The 20,528-nt window shown below is 44.1% G+C and overlaps 1 protein-coding gene across 1 annotated transcript in view; it reads left to right on the forward strand.

Annotated features, from left to right (window-relative positions):
- Window positions 1-18,625, forward strand: part of TNFSF11 (TNF superfamily member 11) — a 23,037-nt gene extending 4,412 nt beyond the window's left edge. Inside the window, exons 2-5 of the mRNA XM_015811080.1 lie at window positions 5,382-5,549; window positions 17,115-17,163; window positions 17,255-17,356; window positions 18,204-18,625. Of these exons, the coding sequence (XP_015666566.1) occupies window positions 5,382-5,549; window positions 17,115-17,163; window positions 17,255-17,356; window positions 18,204-18,625 (741 nt within the window). The remainder of the gene's footprint in view (window positions 1-5,381; window positions 5,550-17,114; window positions 17,164-17,254; window positions 17,357-18,203) is intronic.
- Window positions 18,626-20,528: the final 1,903 nt, after the last annotated feature.

A 20,528-nucleotide genomic window follows, 5' to 3' on the forward strand; every position in this document is an offset into this window, starting at 1 on the left:
CCCCCCCCCCCCCCATTCTTTTCTTTTTACTGTGCTAGCCTCAAAAAAGCGAACGTAGTTCCGTTCTGTGTATTTATGGCAGGGCTAAATGCAGGGGGGTATTTTGTACAGACCTGGTTGACCCATCTCGTCAAAAGGAGGAAGTGAAAAAAAAAGGTGCAGAATCTGGTTGATGCGTTAACACAGCATCCAGCTGTGTGTTTTTACTTTCCCAGTGAAAGTAAGAAGCAGAGATTCTTGTGGTGGAAGCCAACACAGTGCTAGGCTGCATTAACAGAGGGAGAGAATCAAGATCACATGAAGTGTTAATACCACTTTACAAGGCCTTGGTAAGGCCACACGTGGAATACTGCATCCAGTTTTGGTCCCCACGATGTAAAAAAGATGTTGAGACTCTAGAAAGAGGGCAGAGAAGAGCAACAAAGATGATCAGGGGACTGGAGGCTAAAACATATAAGGAACGGTTGCTGGAATTGGGTATGTCTAGTCTAATGAAGAGAAGGACGAGGGGGGACATGATAGCAGTCTTCCAGTATCTCAGGGACTGACCCAAAGAAGAGGGAGTCAAGCTATTCTCCAAGGCGCCTGAAAGCAGGACAAGAAGCAATGGGTGGAAACTGATCAAGGAGAGAAGCAACCTGGAACTAAGGAGAAACTTCATGACAGTTAGAACAATTAACCAGTGGAACTACCTGCCTCCAGAAGTAGTGAATGCTCCAACACTGGAAGTTTTTAAGAAGACAGCCGTTTGTCTGAAATGGTGTAGGGTTCCTGCCTGGGCAGGGGGTTGGACTCGATGACCTCCAAGGTCCCTTCCAACTTTATTATTATTATCATTATTATTATTATTATTATTATTATTATTATTATTATTATTATTATTATTATTATTATTATTATTATTATTATTATTATTATAGTGGAGTGGAGTGGAGTGGAGGAGTGGAGTAGAGTAGAATTACAGAATAGAAGAAAATGGAATAGAATGGAGTGAAGTGGAGTGGAGTAGAGTAGAATAGAAGTGGAATGGAATGGAATGGAATGGAAGTAGAATAGAATAGAATAGAATAGAATAGAATAAAATAGAATAGAATAGAATAGAATAGAATAGAATAGAATAGAATGGAAGTAGAATGGAATGGAATTATTGGAATGGAGAGACTGGACAGCCATTTGTCTGAAATGGTATAGGGTTTCCTGCCTGAGCAGGGGGTTGGACTAGATGACCTCCAAGGTCCCTTCCAACTTTATTTATCCCCTAGTAGTGCTTCCATCTGCTAGGATCCTTGAATACTAACAATATTTAAATCCACATGGGATGATCCCTATCCATCACATCTGGCAAAATTAAGCTCTTCCATTTTGAATGTTGAACTTTTTGCTGGATTCAAGTTCACCGATAAACTGTCTAGACAAAAGCAAGTATACTTGTGGGCTTGGGTTTTACCACAGCCGTCTCACTTCTTGGAAAGTTGTGTGTTCTCCATGTGAACAAGCCAGATATTCCTTGCTGGACTTAAAAAAAAAATAAATCAGCCACATTCAGTTCTTTCTTTTTCGAAACGTCGGATAATGTTTTCGGCGTCTTTCCGGTTTCCTTTGGTTTGTCTGCAATTTCAGAGAGGCAATTTATGCGCTAAGAAATATATCGGCGTAACCCAAATCATCTCCCGGGTCTTCTTCTATAGCACGGCGACCCATAATACGGCTTAAATTGGCATCAGATAACCTACCAGTCTGGTAACTTTAACTCTGCAGCAGATAGCCAGGTAGTAAATATTGAATATTGAATTGAAAATGGGATTGTGATGACTTAACGGTGTGGAGACAAGAAACTTGTCTGACTGGAGATTATGAAAAGAAGGACTAGGGGTGACGTGATAGCAGTCTTCCAATATTTGAGGGGCTGCCACAAAGAAGGGGGGGGGTTCAACTTAATTCCCAAAGCACCAGAAGGCAAGACAAGAAACAACGGATGGAAACTAATCAAGGAGAGAAACAACTTGGAATTAAGGTTCCTGACAGTAAGAACGATCAACCAGTGGAACAACTTATCTCCAGAAGTTGTGGATGCTCCAACACTGGAGGTTTTTAAGAAGGGACTGGACCACCATTTGTCAAAAATGGCAGAGGATCTCCTGCTTGAGCAGGGGGCTGGACTAGAAGACCTCCGAGGTCCCTTCCGACTCCGTTATTCCATTATTCCGTAAGCTTCCTTTTTCCCCTCTTCCTACCAATTTCTCTCCTCTTAACTTGGAACCAAACTTTGCTTCAGGCTGGAATTTTGCTCAGCCACAGAATTGAGGATGCATTGCGGGTGATGTGTCGAAAGGATTCTCCAGGATTTTCCGAGAAGTTGTATGACACGCTTTGCTCGAAATCTCCTCACTTTTCTATTTTCTCGTTCCCTTCATTGGCATCCACTCCACCAGTGGGTTCCCCCCCTTTCTTTGAGGGGGTGAGAATACAGTGAACAGAGGGGTAAGTGTGTTGAAACAGAAGCAAGAAAGGGGAATGTTTTTATTTATTTATAAATATGTGGTCTTAGCAGGGACCTATTTATTGGCGTAGAAAGAGTCGTGGATCTCAGGGGCTTTGACATTCTCCATGTCCAGTCGCTGGTCGTTTTTCCATTTTCTTAAGCTTTATTTTTCTAACAATGGTTTGTAATCCGTGGCTTGATTTGGCAAGTCAGAATCCCTCATCTGTAGCTCTCGTTTAATATCTCAGGGGCTGCCCCAAAGAAGAGGAGGGGGTCAAGCTCTTCTCCAAAGCGCCTGAAGACAGGAGAAGAAGCAACGGGTGGAAACTAAGCAAGGAGAGAAGCAACCTGGAACTAAGGAGAAATTTCCTGACAGTCAGAACAATTAACCAGTGGAAAGAGCTTCCTTCCAGTAGATGTGGGTGCTTTTAAGAAGAGACTGAAAAGATTGCTTGACTGAAATCTTATAGGGTTTCCTCCTTGAGCAGGGGGTTGGACTAGATGACCTCCAAGGTCTCTTCCAACTCGGTTGTTCTGTTATTCTGTCTCTTCACCACTACTTCCTTTTTCCTTCTCATCCTCTATCTCATTCTATCTTGCGAGCTCAAAAGAGGGGACGATCTCCCTGTTGCTTTTCCTTCCTTCCTTCCTTCCTTCCTTCCTTCCTTCCTTCCTTCCTTCCTTCCTTCCTTCCTTCCTTCCTTCCTTTCTTCCTTCCCTCCTTCCTTCTTCCCTCCCTCCCTCCCTCCCTCCTATTCCTTTTCCTTCCTTCCTCCCTCCCTCCTATTCTTTTTCCTTCCTTCTGTCTGTCCGTCCTTTTCTTCTCCTCTGTTCTTTATTCCTCCTTCCTTCCTTCCTTCCTTCCTTCCTTCCTTCCTTCCTTCCTCCCTCCCTCCCTCCCTTCTTCTCCTCTGTTCTTTATTCCTCCTTCCTTCCTTTCTTCTCTGTTCTTTCCTTCCTTCCTCCCTCCCTCCTATTCCTATTCCTTCCTTCCTTCCTCCCTCCCTCCCTTCTTTTCTTCTCCTCTGTTCTTTATTCCTCCTTCCTTCCTTTCTCTGTTCTTTTTCCTTCCTCCCTTCCTCCCTCCCTCCTATTTCTATTCCTTCCTTCCTTCCTCCCTCCCTCCCTTCCTTCTTTTCTTCTCCTCTGTTTTTTATTCCTCCTTCCTTCCTTTCTCCTCTGTTCTTTATCCTCCCTCCCTCCCTCCCTCCCTTCCTGAGACCCTCCTGCAAGCTATAAATGCAGTCATTCAATCAACAAAGCCATCTACTTAAAGCTTTGCACCACTCTTACTTCAGACCCTTATGAGAGACCGGCCAGCAAATTCAAACTTGAAATTCCGCCCAGCTTCTGTTCCTTCACATGGTATTTTCCTCAAATGTAAGAAGCGTGGCTGAATCTTGTCTCCCTCGTGAGCGAAAAAGAAGCACATTAGACGATTTCAGGTGGGACGGTGCCACGCTCTTCCTAATCCTGGTTATCTGGAACAATTGATCGGTTAGAAACGTAGTTCTGGTACAAATCACGTCCAGGGTTCGTCTTCCTTTAGATCAGGGGTAGTCAACCTTGGCTCTTTTATGACTCCTGGACTTCAACTCCCAGAATTCCTGAGCCAGCTTAGCTGGCTCAGGAATTCTGGGAGTTGAAGTCCACGAGTCATAAAAGAGCCAAGGTTGACAACCCCTGCTTTAGATGTTGGAAAGAGACAAATTTGGAGCTAGCGCTGTCAACAGCTGCTGATGGTCAGGCAGGAAAAACCTGGTAACAATGAAGGTCCAATGATGATTTAGTTATAAACAGCCCAAGTACAGGAATCTTCTCAGTTAATGGTTAGCACCTGGTTGGAGTTAGGTAAGGCTCGATGGCTCTCAAGAGGAGTTAGATCAGGGCTTTTCAACCAGTGGTACGGGTACCACCTGTGGTACATTGGCACCTGGCAGGTGGTACGTGACCATCCTAGAAAAGTGGGAGCAGGGGAGGGGAATGAGCTGAACCGGTGGCAGCACCGCACAAGTCTGAGCGAGAGATGGCTGGAGCTGCAGGGATTTCAGGGCTCAGCGGAAGCGCCAGGATCAGTGCCGCTTTCCAGATGATCGGCGCTTCTTCGGGGCTGCCAGGGCTCAGCGGAAGCGCCAGGATCAGCGCCAGACTCCAACTGGAGCTCGGCGCTGATCCTGGCGCTTCTGCTGAGCCCAGAAGAAGCGCCGATCAGCTGGAATGTTGCAGCATCTCCAGGGTCTTGGGATTTACATTCAGATGCTTGGCAACTGATTCATATTTATGACGGTCACAGTGTCCCAGGGTCATGTGAAGTGACCAAAACCTGCTGCAACCACCCAGCAGACGGGGGGGAATAAAAACCAAACACCCCCCCACCCCATCCCCACTGCCAATCCTCAACAGAAATGCTCACAACAATGGAAACGTCAGACAGAAGGAAGAGCGCGGCCGGGTGGGCAGGCAGGTGTCTTGCTCGGCTGTGGCTTGGGGGGCACTTTTTTCAGTGCCGTTGTAACTTCGAACAGTCAGTAAGCGAACTGTTGTAAGTGGAGGACTACCTGTACTTTATCACTTTTTTCCTCTTTTTTTTTGGTCATCAAATTTTTGACACCTTGCTGGTGGTCCTCGGATGTTGCCATATCCTAAAAGTGGTACAATGGGTGAAAAGGTTGAAAAGCCCTGAGTTAGATCACTTGCAGCTACGTAGAGATTCTAGGCTGATCCCTCTTTTAGCACCACCCCCAAGTTCTGCTACTTCTTCTCCTACACCTATTCACGGTTAATAACTCTGAGAGATTTGAGGTTTTGTTTTTCCCCGGGCTGGTGTCTGTCTGGGTCTTTGGGGCTTCGACAAGCATGACTTCAAAGCACTTAGCTGTTTTTCAATAATTTGTTCCAGATGGACCCTCACCGAATGTCCGAAGAGGATACTAACTGTCTACGATCCTTCCTGAGACTTCAGGGAAATGTAGATCTGCCAGAGACCACCTTGGCCAACCAAGAATCAAAACTGCTGTCTGAATCGTGTCGAAGGATGAAGCAGGCTTTTCAGAGAGTAATGCAAAAGGTCAGTCTACTCCAGGGATGCAACAAGTTGGGAAGTTGAGGAAAGTTTCAGGGTTACCTTAGACCAGGGGTCTTCAAACATGGCCCTTTTATGACTTGTGGACTTCAACTCCCAGAATTCTTCAGCCAGGCACGCTGCCTGAGGAATTCTGGGAGTTGAAGGCCACAAGTCACAAAAGGCTCATAGTTCCCTCACGCTGGCTGAGGGATTCTGGGAGTTGAAGGCCACAAGTCATAAAAGAGTCATAGTTCCCTCACGCTGGCTAAGGAATTCTGGGAGTTGAAGTCCACAAATCATAAAAGGGCCAAGTTTGAAGACCCCCGTCCTAAAGTTTCATGTGGATGGTAGATTTTTCATTTTCATTTTTTCATTTTATTAAATTTATACCCCGCCCTTCTCCCGGAGGACTCAGGGCGGCTTACAGCCAGTTTAAAAACAATAATACAATACCATACAAAATTTAAAAATGATTAAAAATAAATATTTGAATAGGCCGCTTCTACTAAAATTTTGGCGAGAGGCCCAAGACTTTGTGTTTAAGAAATAGCACTCCATACATTCTACGTGACGATTGCAAACTGGAACAACTTGCCTCCAGAAGTTGTGAATGCTTCAACACTGGATGTTTTTCAGAAGAGATTGGACAACCATTTGTCTGAAATGGTAGAGGGTCTCCTGCTTGAGCTGGGGGTTAGACTAGAAGACCTCCAAGGTCCCTTCCAACTCTGTTATCCTGTCCTGTCCTCTATTCTATTCTATTCTATTCTATTCTATTCTATTCTATTCTATTCTATTCTATTCTATTCTATTCTATTCTATTCTATTCTATTCTATTCTATTCTATTCCATTCTATTCTATTCTATTCTATTCTATTCTATTCCATTCTATTCCATTCCATTCCATTCCATTCCACTCCACTCCACTCCACTCCACTCTAGTCTACTCTCATGCTAGCTCTGGCAGACCTAGTTCCCTGTTCCATTTAATATAAAAATAAAAGAATACTAGTACTGCTTTATAAAGCCCTAGTAAGGCCACACTTAGAATACTGCATCCAGTTTTGGTCACCCCGATACAAAAAAGATGTTGAGATTTTGGAAAGAGTGCAGAGAAGAGCAACAAAGATGATTAGGAGCCTAGGAGCTATAACATATGACAAACGATTGCAGGAACTGGATATGTCTAGTCTAGTGAAAAGAAGGACCAGAGAGTGACATGATAGCAATCTTCCAATACTTGAAGGGCTGCCACAAAGAAGAGGAGGCGGTCAACGTATTCTCCAAAGCAGCAGAAGGCACGACAAGAAACAGTGGATGGAAACTAATCAAGGCGAGAAGGAACCTGGAATTAAGGAGAAACTTCCTGTGAGGACAATTAACCAGTGGAACAGCTGGCCTTCAGACGTTGTGGATGCTTCATTACTAGAGGCTTTTAAGAAGAGACTGCACAGCCACTTGTCTGAAATGGTCTCCTGCTTGAGCAGGAGGTTGGACTAGAGGACCTCCAAGGTCCCTTCCAGCTCTATTCTGATTGATTGATTGATTGAATCAATGGGATGATTTGCCTCCAGAAGCTATGGGTGCTCCATCACTGGAGGCTTTTAAGAAGAGATTGGACAACCATTTGTCTGAAACGGTATAGGTCTCCTGTGGAAGCAAGGGGTTGGACTAGACGACCTCCAAGGTCCCTTCCAGCTCTGTTACTGTTAGTACTGTCATTAAGAAAAGTCTTCACAGTTTTCTTGAACTAGGAACTAAGAAAACTACATAGTGGTTCCTTGATCCACTATAACCAGAACATCCTCCAGTTGGGAAGATTTCAAGACAGGATGGCTTGAAAGGAGAAGTTCCCCAAAGGTTCTCTCAACTTTTAGAGGCCCCAGATCCAAAGTTGGATACCTCAGCCTTACAAACCACCTTCTTCCTTTTAGCAACCATCTGACCAGATTTGGCAGAAGGAAACTTGGCATCGGCCTCTAACCAAGAGCATCCTGTTTCAGGCGTGATTCTCACCAGCTTTCTCATGAGGTTTCCTGAGAAGAACGCAGGGAGGTTACAGGAAGTAGGGCAACTCAACTTTTGTCTTCCTTCCAAAAAGGCAATATATTCCCAAAGAAGATAAGGCGGAGACACCTTTAATTTCCTGGACTAGAAGACCTCCAAGGTCCCTTCCAGCTATTCCGATTCTGATCCCTTTTAACAGCCTTGGGATTCAATGTTAGGAAACGTGACTTTTGACCGTTTTTCACATTTTAACGACCGTTGCGGCATCGCCGTAGTCCTGCGATCAAAATTTGGGCTCTTGGCGACTCGTATGTGTCCCTAACCCTAACCCTGCTGACAAGCAAAAATCCACGGGGAAGCCAGACTTGTTTAATAACTGGGTTACTAACTGTGGTCGTAAGTCAAGGACCACCTGGATACAGGTCCATTGTTTTCGCCGTCCGGACGTTGCTGAAAACACGGCTTCTCCAGCGGGCCTTCGGATCTCCCACAATATGTGGTGCCCCGCCTTAATTTTAGCTTGGAATTTTCATCCTCGTGTAATTTTTATTTGTAACCCTCCATTGCGATAAACCAGATAGACCTCAGCTCATTTCAGGCAGCTGGATAAATGCGACACCTAAATAAACAAGAAAACGTTGATTTCCACCCAAGGGTGACGTTCTTTAAATCTCCCGTGAAGTTGGTCACCTGATTTACTTTCCTCGCTGAGAGAAGATTTAATGGCGGGTTGTTTAAAAACAACAGTCTTCTAAATCTTTATTTATTCGGGGGAGGGACCAATCCTGACAAAACACAGGTGGTCCTCGGCTTACAACCACAACGGCGCCCAGCATTGATGTCGCTAAGCGAGGAAATTGTTCCTGGAGTTTTGCCCCCTTTGACAAACTTTCTCGATGCAGCTGCTGAGTCAATCGCTGCGGTTGTGAAATCAGTCACACGGTTGTTAAGTGAATCATGGGCGCAAAAGGGGATCACACGCCACCCCGGGAAGCTGCGACCGTCGTAAATATGAAGCAGTTGCCAAGCATCTGAATGTAAATCACCTGATCGTGGGGATGCTGCAATGGCTGTAAGTGTGGAACGTGGTCATAAGTAACATTTTTCACTGTCGTCGTAACTTCGGACAGTCACGAAATGGACCGTTGTAAGTCGAGGATTGCCTGTACAACTTTGTTTAGCCTTTTTCGACATTGAGTGTTCTTGATCACAGCAGATCCTGAAAAACTGGCTAAATTCACAAGAAACTGTCCCCAAATATGGGGCAGGCAATCCATCAACTCAAAGACCTTTAGACCATTTGGTCTCTTACTCATCCCTGCTTGCTTAGCTCTGTTTGTTTAAATCTAATTATGATCTGATCTAAGGGTGTCTTGGCAGGGTACTAAACCCCCGTGTGGGAATCTGTTGGTTTATTTCCTTTTTTCATTGCTATGGAGGGGAAAAAAAAAAAATCTGGCAAGAGGTTTTATTTTAACTAGTTCAGAGTTGTTTAAAAAAAAAAAAAATCCTTGCCAGGATTCTGCTGAAGAAAACGTACAGAGTCAAACTTTCTGCAACACAACATTTTATTTATTGACGGTTCCTTGCAGGTGGAATTGAATTTCTGGGCTTGAAGCATAATCTCTCTTCCAAATGGATTGAACAAACCATGCTGGGGTTTTTTTTTTTAAGGGGGGGGGGTTTGCCTTTATAAGTGAGAGGAGAGAAACACATATATTAACCACGCTTGTCTTGGTGATAGGTTATGTCAGCCCTTCTGTCTCGGAAATATCCTCTCGGTTTTGTGAGTGCCTGTCCCATTGGGAGCGCGTGGCTGTCTTCCACATGCGGATACTTCTTCATAATTGGAAAATGTGTCTGGGCTATGCTACGGAAATCCGAGCCTGATTGGGTTGCCCTGTTTCAAAGGGAGTAGCAGCAGGCCAGGGCAATCCTACGTTGCATTAATAGAGGGATAGAATCAAAATCAAAATCAAGCGTTAGTGCCACTTTATAATGTGTTGGTCAGGCCTAATGCTGGGAAAGATGGAGGGCAAGAGAAGAAGGGGACGACAGAGAAGGAGATGGCTGGATGGAGTCCCTGAAGCAGAAGGTGTGAGCTTCAATGGACTCCAGAAGATGGCAGAGGACAGGAAGGCCTGGAGGAGATCAACCCCGACTGCTCTTTAGAAGGCCAGATCCTGAAGTTGAAACTCAAATACTTTGGCTACCTAATGAGAAGGAAGGACTCCCTGGAGAAGAGCCTGATGCTGGGAAAGATGGAGGGTAAGAGAAGAAGGGGACGACAGAGAAGGAGGTGGCTGGATGGAGTCTCTGAAGCAGGAGGCGTGAGCTTCAATGGACTCCAGAAGATGGTAGAGGACAGGAAGGCCTGGAGGAGATCAACCCTGACTGCTCTTTAGAAGGCCAGATCCTGAAGTTGAAACTCAAGGACTTTGGCCCCCTAATGAGAAGGAATGACTCACTGGAGAAGAGCCTGATGCTGGGAAAGATGGAGGGCAAGAGAAGAAGGGGACGATAGAGAAGGAGGTGGCTGGAGGGAGTCCCTGAAGCAGGAGGCCTGAGCTTCAATGGACTCCAGAAGATGATAGAGGACAGGAAGGCCTGAAGGAGATCAACCGTGACTGCTCTTTAGAAGGCCAGAAGTTGAAACTCAAGGACTTTGGCCACCTAATGAGAAGGAAGGACTCACTGGAGAAGAGCCTGATGCTGGGAAAGATGGAGGGCAAGAGAAGAAGGGGACGACAGAGAAGGAGGTGGCTGGAGGGAGTCCCTGAAGCAGCAGGCGGGAGCTTCAATGGACTCCAGAAGATGATAGAGGACAGGAAGGCCTGGAGGAACGTGGTCCATGGGGTCGCGATGGGTCGGACACGACTTCGCAACTAACAACAACAACAGGCCCCACTTAGAATTCTGCATCCAGTTTTGGTCGCCACGATATAAAAAAAGATGCTGAGATTCTGGAAAGAGTGCAGAGAAGAGCAACAGAGATGATTAGGAGGCTGGAGGCTAGAACATACGAAGAACAGTTGCAGGAATTGGGTACGTTTTATCTAACAAAGCGAAGGATTGGGGGGGGACACGATAGCAGTGTTCCAATGTTTCAAGTGGCTGCCCCAAAGAAGGATTGGGGGTCAAGCTCTTCTCCAAAGCCCCTGAAGGCAGGACAAGAAGCAACGGATGGAAACTAATCAAGGAGAGAAGCAACCTGGAACTAAGGAGAAACTTCCTGACAGAACAATTAACCAGTGGAACTACCTGCCTCCAGAAGCGGTGAATGCTCCAACACTGGAAGTTTTTAAGAAGAGACTGGACAGCCATTTGTCTGAAATGGTATAGGGTTTCCTGCCTGAGCAGGGGGTTGGACTAGACGACCTCCAAGGTCCCTTCCAACTTTATTATTATTATTATTATTATTATTATTATTAATAATAATAATAATAATAATAATAATAATAATAATAATAATAATAATAATTTGGGAGAAGCAGTCTCGGTGACAACGAGGGAAGGAAAGGAAAAGCAATGAAATGGAGCAGGAGAACCTGGACCATTAATGGAAGATGGTCTGGACTCCGTGCAGTCCTCCGAAGGAGATCAAAGTTCAAAGCTAGTCGTCAGTTCTTAAATGGATTCGTGGAGCCACCAGGCCTTGGCCAATTCCAGTGAAATGTAGACCAGCAACTACCCAGGTGGACTCTTAAGTTCTCCGCTCACGTCAAGGAGTCTTTATTTCCATTCAAAGTTGACTTGACCGGCGTTTCCTTCTCGGTTCTTGGCCAAGGGGAGTAAAACCCCCAACTTATCAAACTTATTCGCACAGTGTCAACAAAATGGTGTTTTTCTTTCCTTCTGGCTGGGTGACTTTTTCTGCAAGGCCTCAGAAGGCCTTTCGCAAGCCGCATTCATCCCGGGGAAGGGCTGCCACCGCTTTGGCAGGAGACACCGTCAGTCGGATACGTCGGTCAGTTGAAGGAGCGTCTTTCCATCCACCTTGGCAGCCATCCCAGGGGCTGATAGCTGAGGGGGAGCTGGGTCAGGCTGAGACTTGCCTCCGTGCTTGACAACAAAGCAAACTTTGTTGAACCTCGGGATGGCCTCTCGTGAGGAGATATTTACGTAGGCCGCTGAGGGGGACGCTTGACGCTGGAGTTTTGGTGGTATTTATAGAATCAGGCCATGAATATCTGGTCTCGTGGCCTTCATTGATGGCTTAAGTGAGGTTGTGAAGTAGGTATGTGACACCAAAGCCTGTTTGCGACCTGAACCTTTCCTGAATTTTGTAATGTCATTACTCTGTTACAGAAAGACACGTACCAATATAATTATGCTAGGGGAAAAATTCATGCAAAATTATTATTGTTTCAATGAGAGCTGCCTGTAAGAATAACGACATCTTTCTTTCTTTCTTTCTTTCTTTCTTTCTTTCTTTCTTTCTTTCTTTCTTTCTTTCTTTCTTTCTTTCTTTCTTTCTTTCTTTCCTTCCTTCCTTCCTTCCTTCCTTCTTTCTTTCTCTTTCTTTCCTTCCTTCCTTCCTTCCTTCCTTCCTTCCTTCCTTCCTTCCTTCCTTCCTTCCTTCCTTCCCTCTCTCTCTCTCTCTCTCTCTTTCATTCTTTCTTTCTTTCTCTTTCTTTCTTTCTTTCTTTCTTTCTTTCTTTTTCTTCTTCTTTCTTTCTTAATAATAATAATAATAATGATAAAGTTGGAAGGGACCTTGGAGGTCATCTAGTCCAACCCCCTGCTCAGGCAGGAAACCCTACACCATTTCAGACAAATGGCTGTCCAGTCTCTTCTTAAAAACTTCCAGTGTTGGTGCATTCACCGCTTCTGGAGGCAGGTTGTTCCACTGGTTAATTGTTCTCACTGTCAGGAAGTTTCTCCTTAGTTCTAGGTTGCTTCTCTCTTTGGTTAGTTTCCATCCATTGCTTCTTGTCCTGCCTTCAGGCGCTTTGGAGAAGAGATTGACTCCCTCTTCTTTGGGGCAGCCCCTGAGATACTGGAACTCTGCTATCATGTCCCCCCTGGTCCTTCTCCTCATTAAACTAGACATCCCCAATTCCAGCAACCGTTCCTTATATGCTTTAGCCTCCAGTCCCCTAATCATCTTTGTTGCTCTTCTCTGTACTCTTTCTTTCTTTCTTTCTTTCTTTCTTTCTTTCTTTCTTTCTTTCTTTCTTTCTTTCTTTCTTTCTTTCTTTCTTTCTTTCTTTCCTTCCTTTCCTCCTCCTCCTCCTCCTTTTTCTCCCCCCCTTACTCTCTGAAGCAAAAATATTAAATACATCTTGGAATCACAGAGTTAAGGAAAGAATTAAGGCCATCCCACCCTAATCCTGCTTAATGCCACAATTCAAATTAAAGCATTCTGGTCTGGCTATCAGGCTCCCAATAATAACAGTGTGAAGTTATTCCTAGCAAGCGGTTTTTCTTCCTTTATTTTCACTCCCAAGGCCAAACCAGAAACATTATACATACCTCACAGTTAACAACGCAGGCGTTAAGATTAGGCGAAGAAGGCACCAGGCGATAGTACGCTAAAGCTATAGAAATGTCCTCATTATCCTTGATACATCTAAAACTTTGCCCGCCTGAAAGCAAAGCGGTGATCTTGTTGTGAAGAAAATTAAAATTTCTGGGAACCGGTGTTCTGACTGCTAATTGCCAGTGCAGATAAGATGGAGACCTTGAGAGAACATGACAGGTGGATTCTCCTGTAATTTAGCCCACTGTTCACTGTCTTGCATTGTGAGGTTCTAGAGCAGGGATCTTCCAACTTGGCCCTTTGATGACTTGTGGACTTCAACTCCCAGAATTCTTCAGCCAGGCACGCTGGCTGAGGAATTCTGGGAGTTGAAGTCCACACCTCTTAAAATGGTCGAGGTTGAGAAACATCGGTTTAGCTCTTTCTGAGTTAGCATTATTTCCCCCTCACATTATGTCAGGGGTCTTCACACTTGGCCCTTTGATGACTTGTGGACTTCAACTCCCAGAATTCCTCAGCCAGCGTGCCTGGCTGAAGAATTCTGGGAGTTGAAGTCCACAAGTTGAAGTCCACAAGTCATAAAAGGGTCATAGTTCCCTCACGCTAGCTGAGGAATTCTGGGAGTTGAAGTCCACAAGTCATCAAAGGGCCAAGTTCGAAGACCCCTCTTTTAAATCTAAAAAACAAAATGGAGGCTGGCTGAGGAATTCTGGGAGTTGAAGTCCACAAGTCATCAAAGGGCCAAGTTCGAAGACCCCTGTCTTAAATCTAACAAACAAAATGGAGGCTGGCTGAGGAATTCTGGGAGTTGAAGTCCACAAGTCATCAAAGGGCCAAGTTCGAAGACCCCTGTCTTAAATCTAACAAACAAAATGGAGGCTGGCTGAGGAATTCTGGGAGCTGAAGTCCACAAGTCATCAAAGGGCCAAGTTCGAAGACCCCTGCCTTAAATCTAACAAACAAAATGGAGGCTGGCTGAGGAATTCTGGGAGCTGAAGTCCACAAGTCATCAAAGGGCCAAATTAGAAGACCCCTGTTCTAGAGGACACCTATTCACAATTCTCTGCGTGATGCCTTTGAAGATCACCCAGTCATTTTGTCAAAACTACCACTTGCCTCGGCCTCTCCTTGGAGGAGAGCAGATCAAGAATGGAATATCTGAAAATGTTCTTATTGGAAAACCGCCACAACAGAGCCATCCCAAAGGAGCTTTTTCAAAAGGCAGCCTGCTTTTGTTTTTTCCTTGAAGATGCTTCGCTTTTCATCCAAGAAGCTTCTTCAGTTCAGATTTGAAGCAAAACATCTTCAAGAAAACACCCAGTCCAGTTGCCTTTTGAAAAAGCACCTTTGGGACAATCCATGACCTGGAGGACTGAGCTTCTCCATCGACTTTCAAACAGTGTATTTGTCTGTAGAAGCACGTGCAAACCACTTTTTTTTAGTTGGTTCACAGGAAGTTCATCTCTGCCTGTCTTTTCGTCTTTGCCTTTTGGGGGATCAGATGCCAAGAAGGGGATTGGAAATTCAATATTCCCGATTGCTTAGAAAAAGGAACGCGGATAGCCAGCCACTTGCTACGCAGAAGTAAGAAATCTCTGCTGAAAAGAAAAACCTCTTTTGCACACCTGGGCAAGATGGAGGAGAACCACTGCATTTAACCTCTGGACTTNCCTGAAAAGAATAACCTCTTTTGCACACCTGGGCAAGATGGAGGAGAACCACTGCATTTAACCTCTGGACTTGCCTTAAAAGAGAGAAAAACCTGAAAAGAATAACCTCTTTTGCACACCTGGGCAAGATGGAGGAGAACCACTGCATTTAACCTCTGGACTTGCCTTAAAAGAGAGAAAAACCTGAAAAGAATAACCTTTTTTGCACACCTGGGCAAGATGGAGGAGAACCACTACATTTAACCTCTGGACTTACCTTAAAAGAGAGAAAAACCTGAAAAGAATAACCTCTTTTGCACACCTGGGCAAGATGGAGGAGAACCACTGCATTTAACCTCTGGACTTACCTTAAAAGAGAGAAAAACCTGAAAAGAAAAACCTCTTTTGCACACCTGGGCAAGATGCAGGAGAACCACTGCATTTAACCTCTGGACTTGCCTTAAAGAGAGAAAAACCTTAAACCCCCAAAGTAAAATCACGGCGATGGGTTGTGAATTAAAGAATCCCAAAGCTGAAGATTAAATTGAATTTATGGAACCGTGGAGGACTTGAGGAACGTCCAAACTATTGGAAGTTCTTTATCGTAGGAATTTTGCAGACACCTTGATAATGAGTTTATCTTGTGGCCATATTTTTCATCCTCAGCTGTATTGCCGGCATTTATTTTTTGCACTTCCTTTTTCGATTCATTGGGCCATTTTCCGTGGCTTGCGAGTGAAAGTTTTAAAAGATTGATGCTCTCTTTGCCGTTTCCTTCCTGACTGACAGAGCTAGAAAACATTTGATTTCCTGCAAGATAACGGATTTTTTGATCTTCTTCTTAGCGTTCAGCTCATTATTGGTTCCCAGCGTTCATCTCTGGTTAGGCGAGGCTTAGATACTAAGGGATTAAAAACTGTACACCCACACGTACTTGGAAGATTGCTCAAGATTGTGTCTTTCATCTCACTCCCCCAAATTGTCACTCTTTCTCTGAAAAGGTCTCTTCTAAGAATTGATACCCTTCACTTATTCGATTCTAGATCTTGAGGGATCGGTCATGAGATTGGACGTCATGATATAAAAAAGATGTTGAGGCTCTGGAAAGAGTGCAGAGAAGAGCAACAAAGATGATCAGGGGACTGGAGGATAAAACATATAAAGGAACGGTTGCTGGAATTGGGTATGTCTAGTTTAATGAAGAGAAGGACAAGGGGTGACATGATAGCAGTCTTTCAATATTTGAGGGGCTGCCCCAAAGAAGAGGGAGTCAAGCTGTCCTCCAAAGCACCTGAAGGCAGGCCAAGAAGCAACGGATGGAAACTCATCAAGGAGAGAAGCAACCTAGAACTAAGGATGAATTTTCTGACAGTCAGAACAATTAATCAGTGGAACAACCTGCCTCCAGAAGCTGTGAATGCTCCAACACTGGAAGTTTTTAAAGAAGAGACTGGACAGCCCTTTGTCTGAAATGGTATAGGGTTTCTTGTCTGAGAAGGGGGTTGGACTAGAAGACCTCCAAGGTTCCTTCCAACTCTGTCATTCTATTCTATTTGAACGTCTTCCCTGCTTCAGAAGTGATGTAGACGCCGATGATGGTCTTGTTTGGACTTGCAGATCCCACCCAATGTCCTGACGTCAACACAACTGTGGGTTTATAATGTTTCGAAGCCAGAAGTGGTTTGACCCACGGATGTAATTTCAGTGGGGTTCTTGGCTATCCTGTGTAGATCTCTGCTAAACTGTTTTGCAAAATTCGGTGCACTTTTGGGGAAAGGCAACTTCTAAACTCCGTGTAGGAAAAGTCAGATGGATTTCTGCTTGTGCTGCAAGTGGAGGGAAATTATACTGACATAGGTTTCCTCATAAGCATTTTACTCCTCGTAGCTGCTCATAACTGCAGAGGCACATGAAGTCCTGTGGAAAGATAAGGAAAATCTTATGAGTTCAAAAATCACGCTGGGCATGAATTTAGTGACAATATTTTTGCCGTAAAATAGTGCCACTGGAGAGGCACAACTATGCAACTTTGTCTTTCCAGATGTTTGAGACCTCCGTTCCCAGCAGTTCAACTAGTGTTATGACATTACGGGAATTGTTGGGCACAAAAGATCAGGTTCAATTAAACTGATTTCTTGCTACTCATAACTATACACAGGAACCTTGCAAACTCACAGTTAACAGCTGCTCGTAGTTAGTTAAATAAGGGACAGCAAAATTATAGGGAATTGGACTGGCTTTGCTTGTGGCTATGTAGGGATTCTAGGCTAATACCTCTTTTGACTCCACCCCCCCAGATTCTGCAAATGCTTCTCCTACAATTGTAGCCCGAACCATCTGGAAAGCAGATCTTATCCCCCCTGGATTGCAACAGGTTTAGCTACAATCCCAATCTACAGTATTAAATGCATTTTTTTCTCCCCCTTTTAGGAAGTCCAACGTCTGAGTGCGGGAAAAGACCAGTCACGATTGGAGAAATGTAAGCGTTACTTTCTTGTCAGGAACTTTGAGTTCAAGGAAGATTTCAGAGCTGATTTTAACATGGTGTTGTTGTTGTTTTTCCCCAACAGCCACCATGGGAGCTTCACCCAATTCAGATTTACCCAAGAAAAGTAAACCTGAGAAAGCACCATTTGCTCACCTTATAATTGATGGCCACAATATTCCATCTGGTAAGTTCATTTTCAAACATTTACCACGTTACCATGCAGCTCAGAATGAGCGGCAAGACATTTGGCTGATTTACAGCCGGTGATGTCTGAAATGGGCAACTACATATATATATATATTTAAATTCCAATGATTACATTTTAAAAGAATTATACTTTGTGTATACAATTCGCTATACTTATTAGAACAGAACAGAATAGAATAGAATATATGGATAGAATGGAATAGAACAGAACAGAATAGAATAGAGAAGAGAAAATAAATAGAAAATAGAAAATAGAATAGAATAGAAATATAGAATAGAATAGAATAGAGTAGAGTAGAGTAGAATAGAAACAGAGTAGAATAGAGTAGAATAGAATAGAATAGGAATAGAATAGGAATAGAGTAGAGTAGAATAGAATAGAATAGGAATAGAGTAGAATAGAATAGGAATAGAGTAGAGTAGAATAGAATAGAATAGAATAGGAATAGAGTAGAATAGAATAGGAATAGAGTAGAGTAGAGCAGAGCAGAGCAGAATAGAATAGAATAGAATAGAATAGAATAGAATAGAATAGAATAGAATAGAATATATGAATGGAATGGAATAGAACAGAACAGAATAGAATAGAAAATATGGAATAGAATAGAATAGAATAGAATAGAATAGGACAGCCTCTTGTCTGAAATGGTATAGGGTCTCCTGCTTGAGCAGGGGGTTGGACTAGAAGACCTCCAAGGTCCCTTCCAGCTCTATTCCGATTGATCTATCAACTAGTCGCTAAGCGAGGATTATTTGTCATCCCCAAATAGGAAGCCAACATTTTATTCATTTTTTTTAAAAAAAAAATCATCTTTTCGTCTTAGGCACCGGGAAAGTCAACCTGACGTGTTGGCATCATGACAAAGGCTGGGCCAACGTGCTGAATATGACGTTCAGCGACGGCCGACTCGTAGCCAATCACGACGGCTTTTACTACCTGTACGCCAATGTCTGCTTCAGGCACCACGAGACATTGGGAAACCTGACCGGGCAGATGCTGCAGCTGATGGTCTACGTGATCAAAACGGATGCCAAGAGGCGGAACTCCGTGGTCCTGATGAAAGGCGGAAGCACTAAGAATTGGTCGGGGGAATCCGAATTTCATTTCTTCTCCGTAAATGTGGGAGGTTTCTTCAAACTGAAGGCGGGAGAGATTGTGAGCATCCAGGTCTCCTATCCTTCCTTACTGGACCACTCTCCGGAAGGAACTTATTTTGGAGCTTTTAAAATCAGAGATATCGATTGAAATTCGATTTTATTTTGAAAAAAAAAGGGGGGGAGAAGTGGTATTTATTCAGCTGGGTTAGATTATTGGAGGATGGAGTTACAGCTTGCGGGGTCCAGCTGTGTACAGGTAGTCCTTGACTTATGACCGCAATTGAGCCCAAAATTTCTCGTTGCTAAGCGAGACAGTTGTTCAGTGCCCCATTTTACGACCGTCCTTGCCAGAGTGGTTAAGTGAATCACTGCAGTAGTTAAGTCAATATTGTGGTTAGGAAGCGAAGCTGACTTCCCCGTTGTCAGAAGGTCGCCCAAGAGGATCACGTGACCCCGGGACACTGAAACTGTCATAAGTGCATGACAGTTGCCAAGCCTCTGAATTTTGATCACGTGATCAAAATTTGGGTCATCGGTTGCCTTCTCAAAAGGGCCCTTTTAAAAGTGAAAAGTGCCATTTTAGCTTCGGGCGGTCGCTAAATAAATTGGTGTAAGTCAAGGACTACCTCTTATCAATTCAACTTCCTGGGCTGTCTTACTGACAGCTGCCTTTCAAAAAATATATATCTGCTCCTAAGGTTAGGACCGTCCAGCTACAATATTTCATTTCAAGGTTTTTTGGGTGATTTTGGCCTGTGGACCAAAGAGGCTAACAGGACTATGAATGGGCCGTCCCGCCTGGAATGGCAGTTAAACCATGGCTTATAAAAAACACTTTGAAAAACTAAGCCGACTTTGGTGTCCTACAGGAACTCCAGAGTTGGGTTCAGAAGACATTACTAGCATGCAACTGCTATTAAAATCTGGGAAAATAATAATAATAATAATAAGGTCCCGCTGATTTTCACAAAAACGAACTTCTTGAAAAGCTAAAAAAAGTTCCAAGCCCGGGGCGTTTCTGATTGGTTCGGGTGAATATTTCTGCACAAACTCGCTTTGAGAATTGCACCGTTCATTTGGACTGACCCCTTGTGTCGTTTGTAAAGTGAGTTTTGCTCCGTTTTACGACCTTTCTTGCCCCAGTTGTGGCAGTGGTTAAATTAGTAACCTGGTTGTTAAGTGAATCTGACTTCCCCCATTGATTTTGCTTGTCAGGGGATCACGTGACCCCCCCCTCCGGGGACACTGAAACTGTCCTAAGTACATGCCAGTTGCCGAGCCTCTGAATTTCGAGCACGTGACCGTGGGGATTGCTGCAATGGTCGTAAGTGGGAGAAACGGTCCTCAGTTACTTTTTGTAACTTGGAACTGTCACTAAGCAAGCTGTTTTAAGTGGAGGACCCCCTAGTTTGTTGTGCCTTACCAATTTTGTTTTACACGGTACTCAATAAAGCAACTTATGCACTGGTGCAATTTCACCTTAACATTTTGTAATTAAAACATTGAGGGGGGGAAAAAAAGAAAGAAAGCCTAAGTCAATTTAGGAAGGGATTTTAGAATTTGTAAAATGGAACTGTCGCTTTCTAAATGACAAAACGTCTTATATTTCCCACCCACCCCTCTTTTTTTTTTTTTTTTTTCCTGCCGGCGGAATTGCCCCTGAAGTGTCTTATATTTCTGCCTTCTCCTGTGTCTCTGCTTCGTCCCTTCCACGGGGCCGACACAGAGTCGTAAGATGCTTTTCTCGTAGAGTTTCAGCACTGAATTTGTCCGATACCGTTTGCGTATCTGGGACACAATTCTACTGACTACAGTATACAGGTGCTTTTGCTTTTTCGCGATGTGATGTCAGCGGTAAAGGTGGGTTTGTGGGATGCGTGAAAGGACGGAGAGTCTGAGAATTGATTCACAAAGGAGGTGGCTTAGAGCTGAGGTCTGTCTTTTGGGGACTCCGTCCATTCCATGGACGTCCATAGGAACACATGTTGACGTGGAACCAATTTAGCCTGGATTAGATCAAATGTCTATGAAGATTCTCAATCGTGCAGGTT

This window comes from Protobothrops mucrosquamatus, unplaced genomic scaffold, assembly GCF_001527695.2.
Source record: "Protobothrops mucrosquamatus isolate PMUCROS unplaced genomic scaffold, P.Mucros_1.0 scaffold28, whole genome shotgun sequence".
Taxonomy (NCBI): domain Eukaryota; kingdom Metazoa; phylum Chordata; class Lepidosauria; order Squamata; family Viperidae; genus Protobothrops; species Protobothrops mucrosquamatus.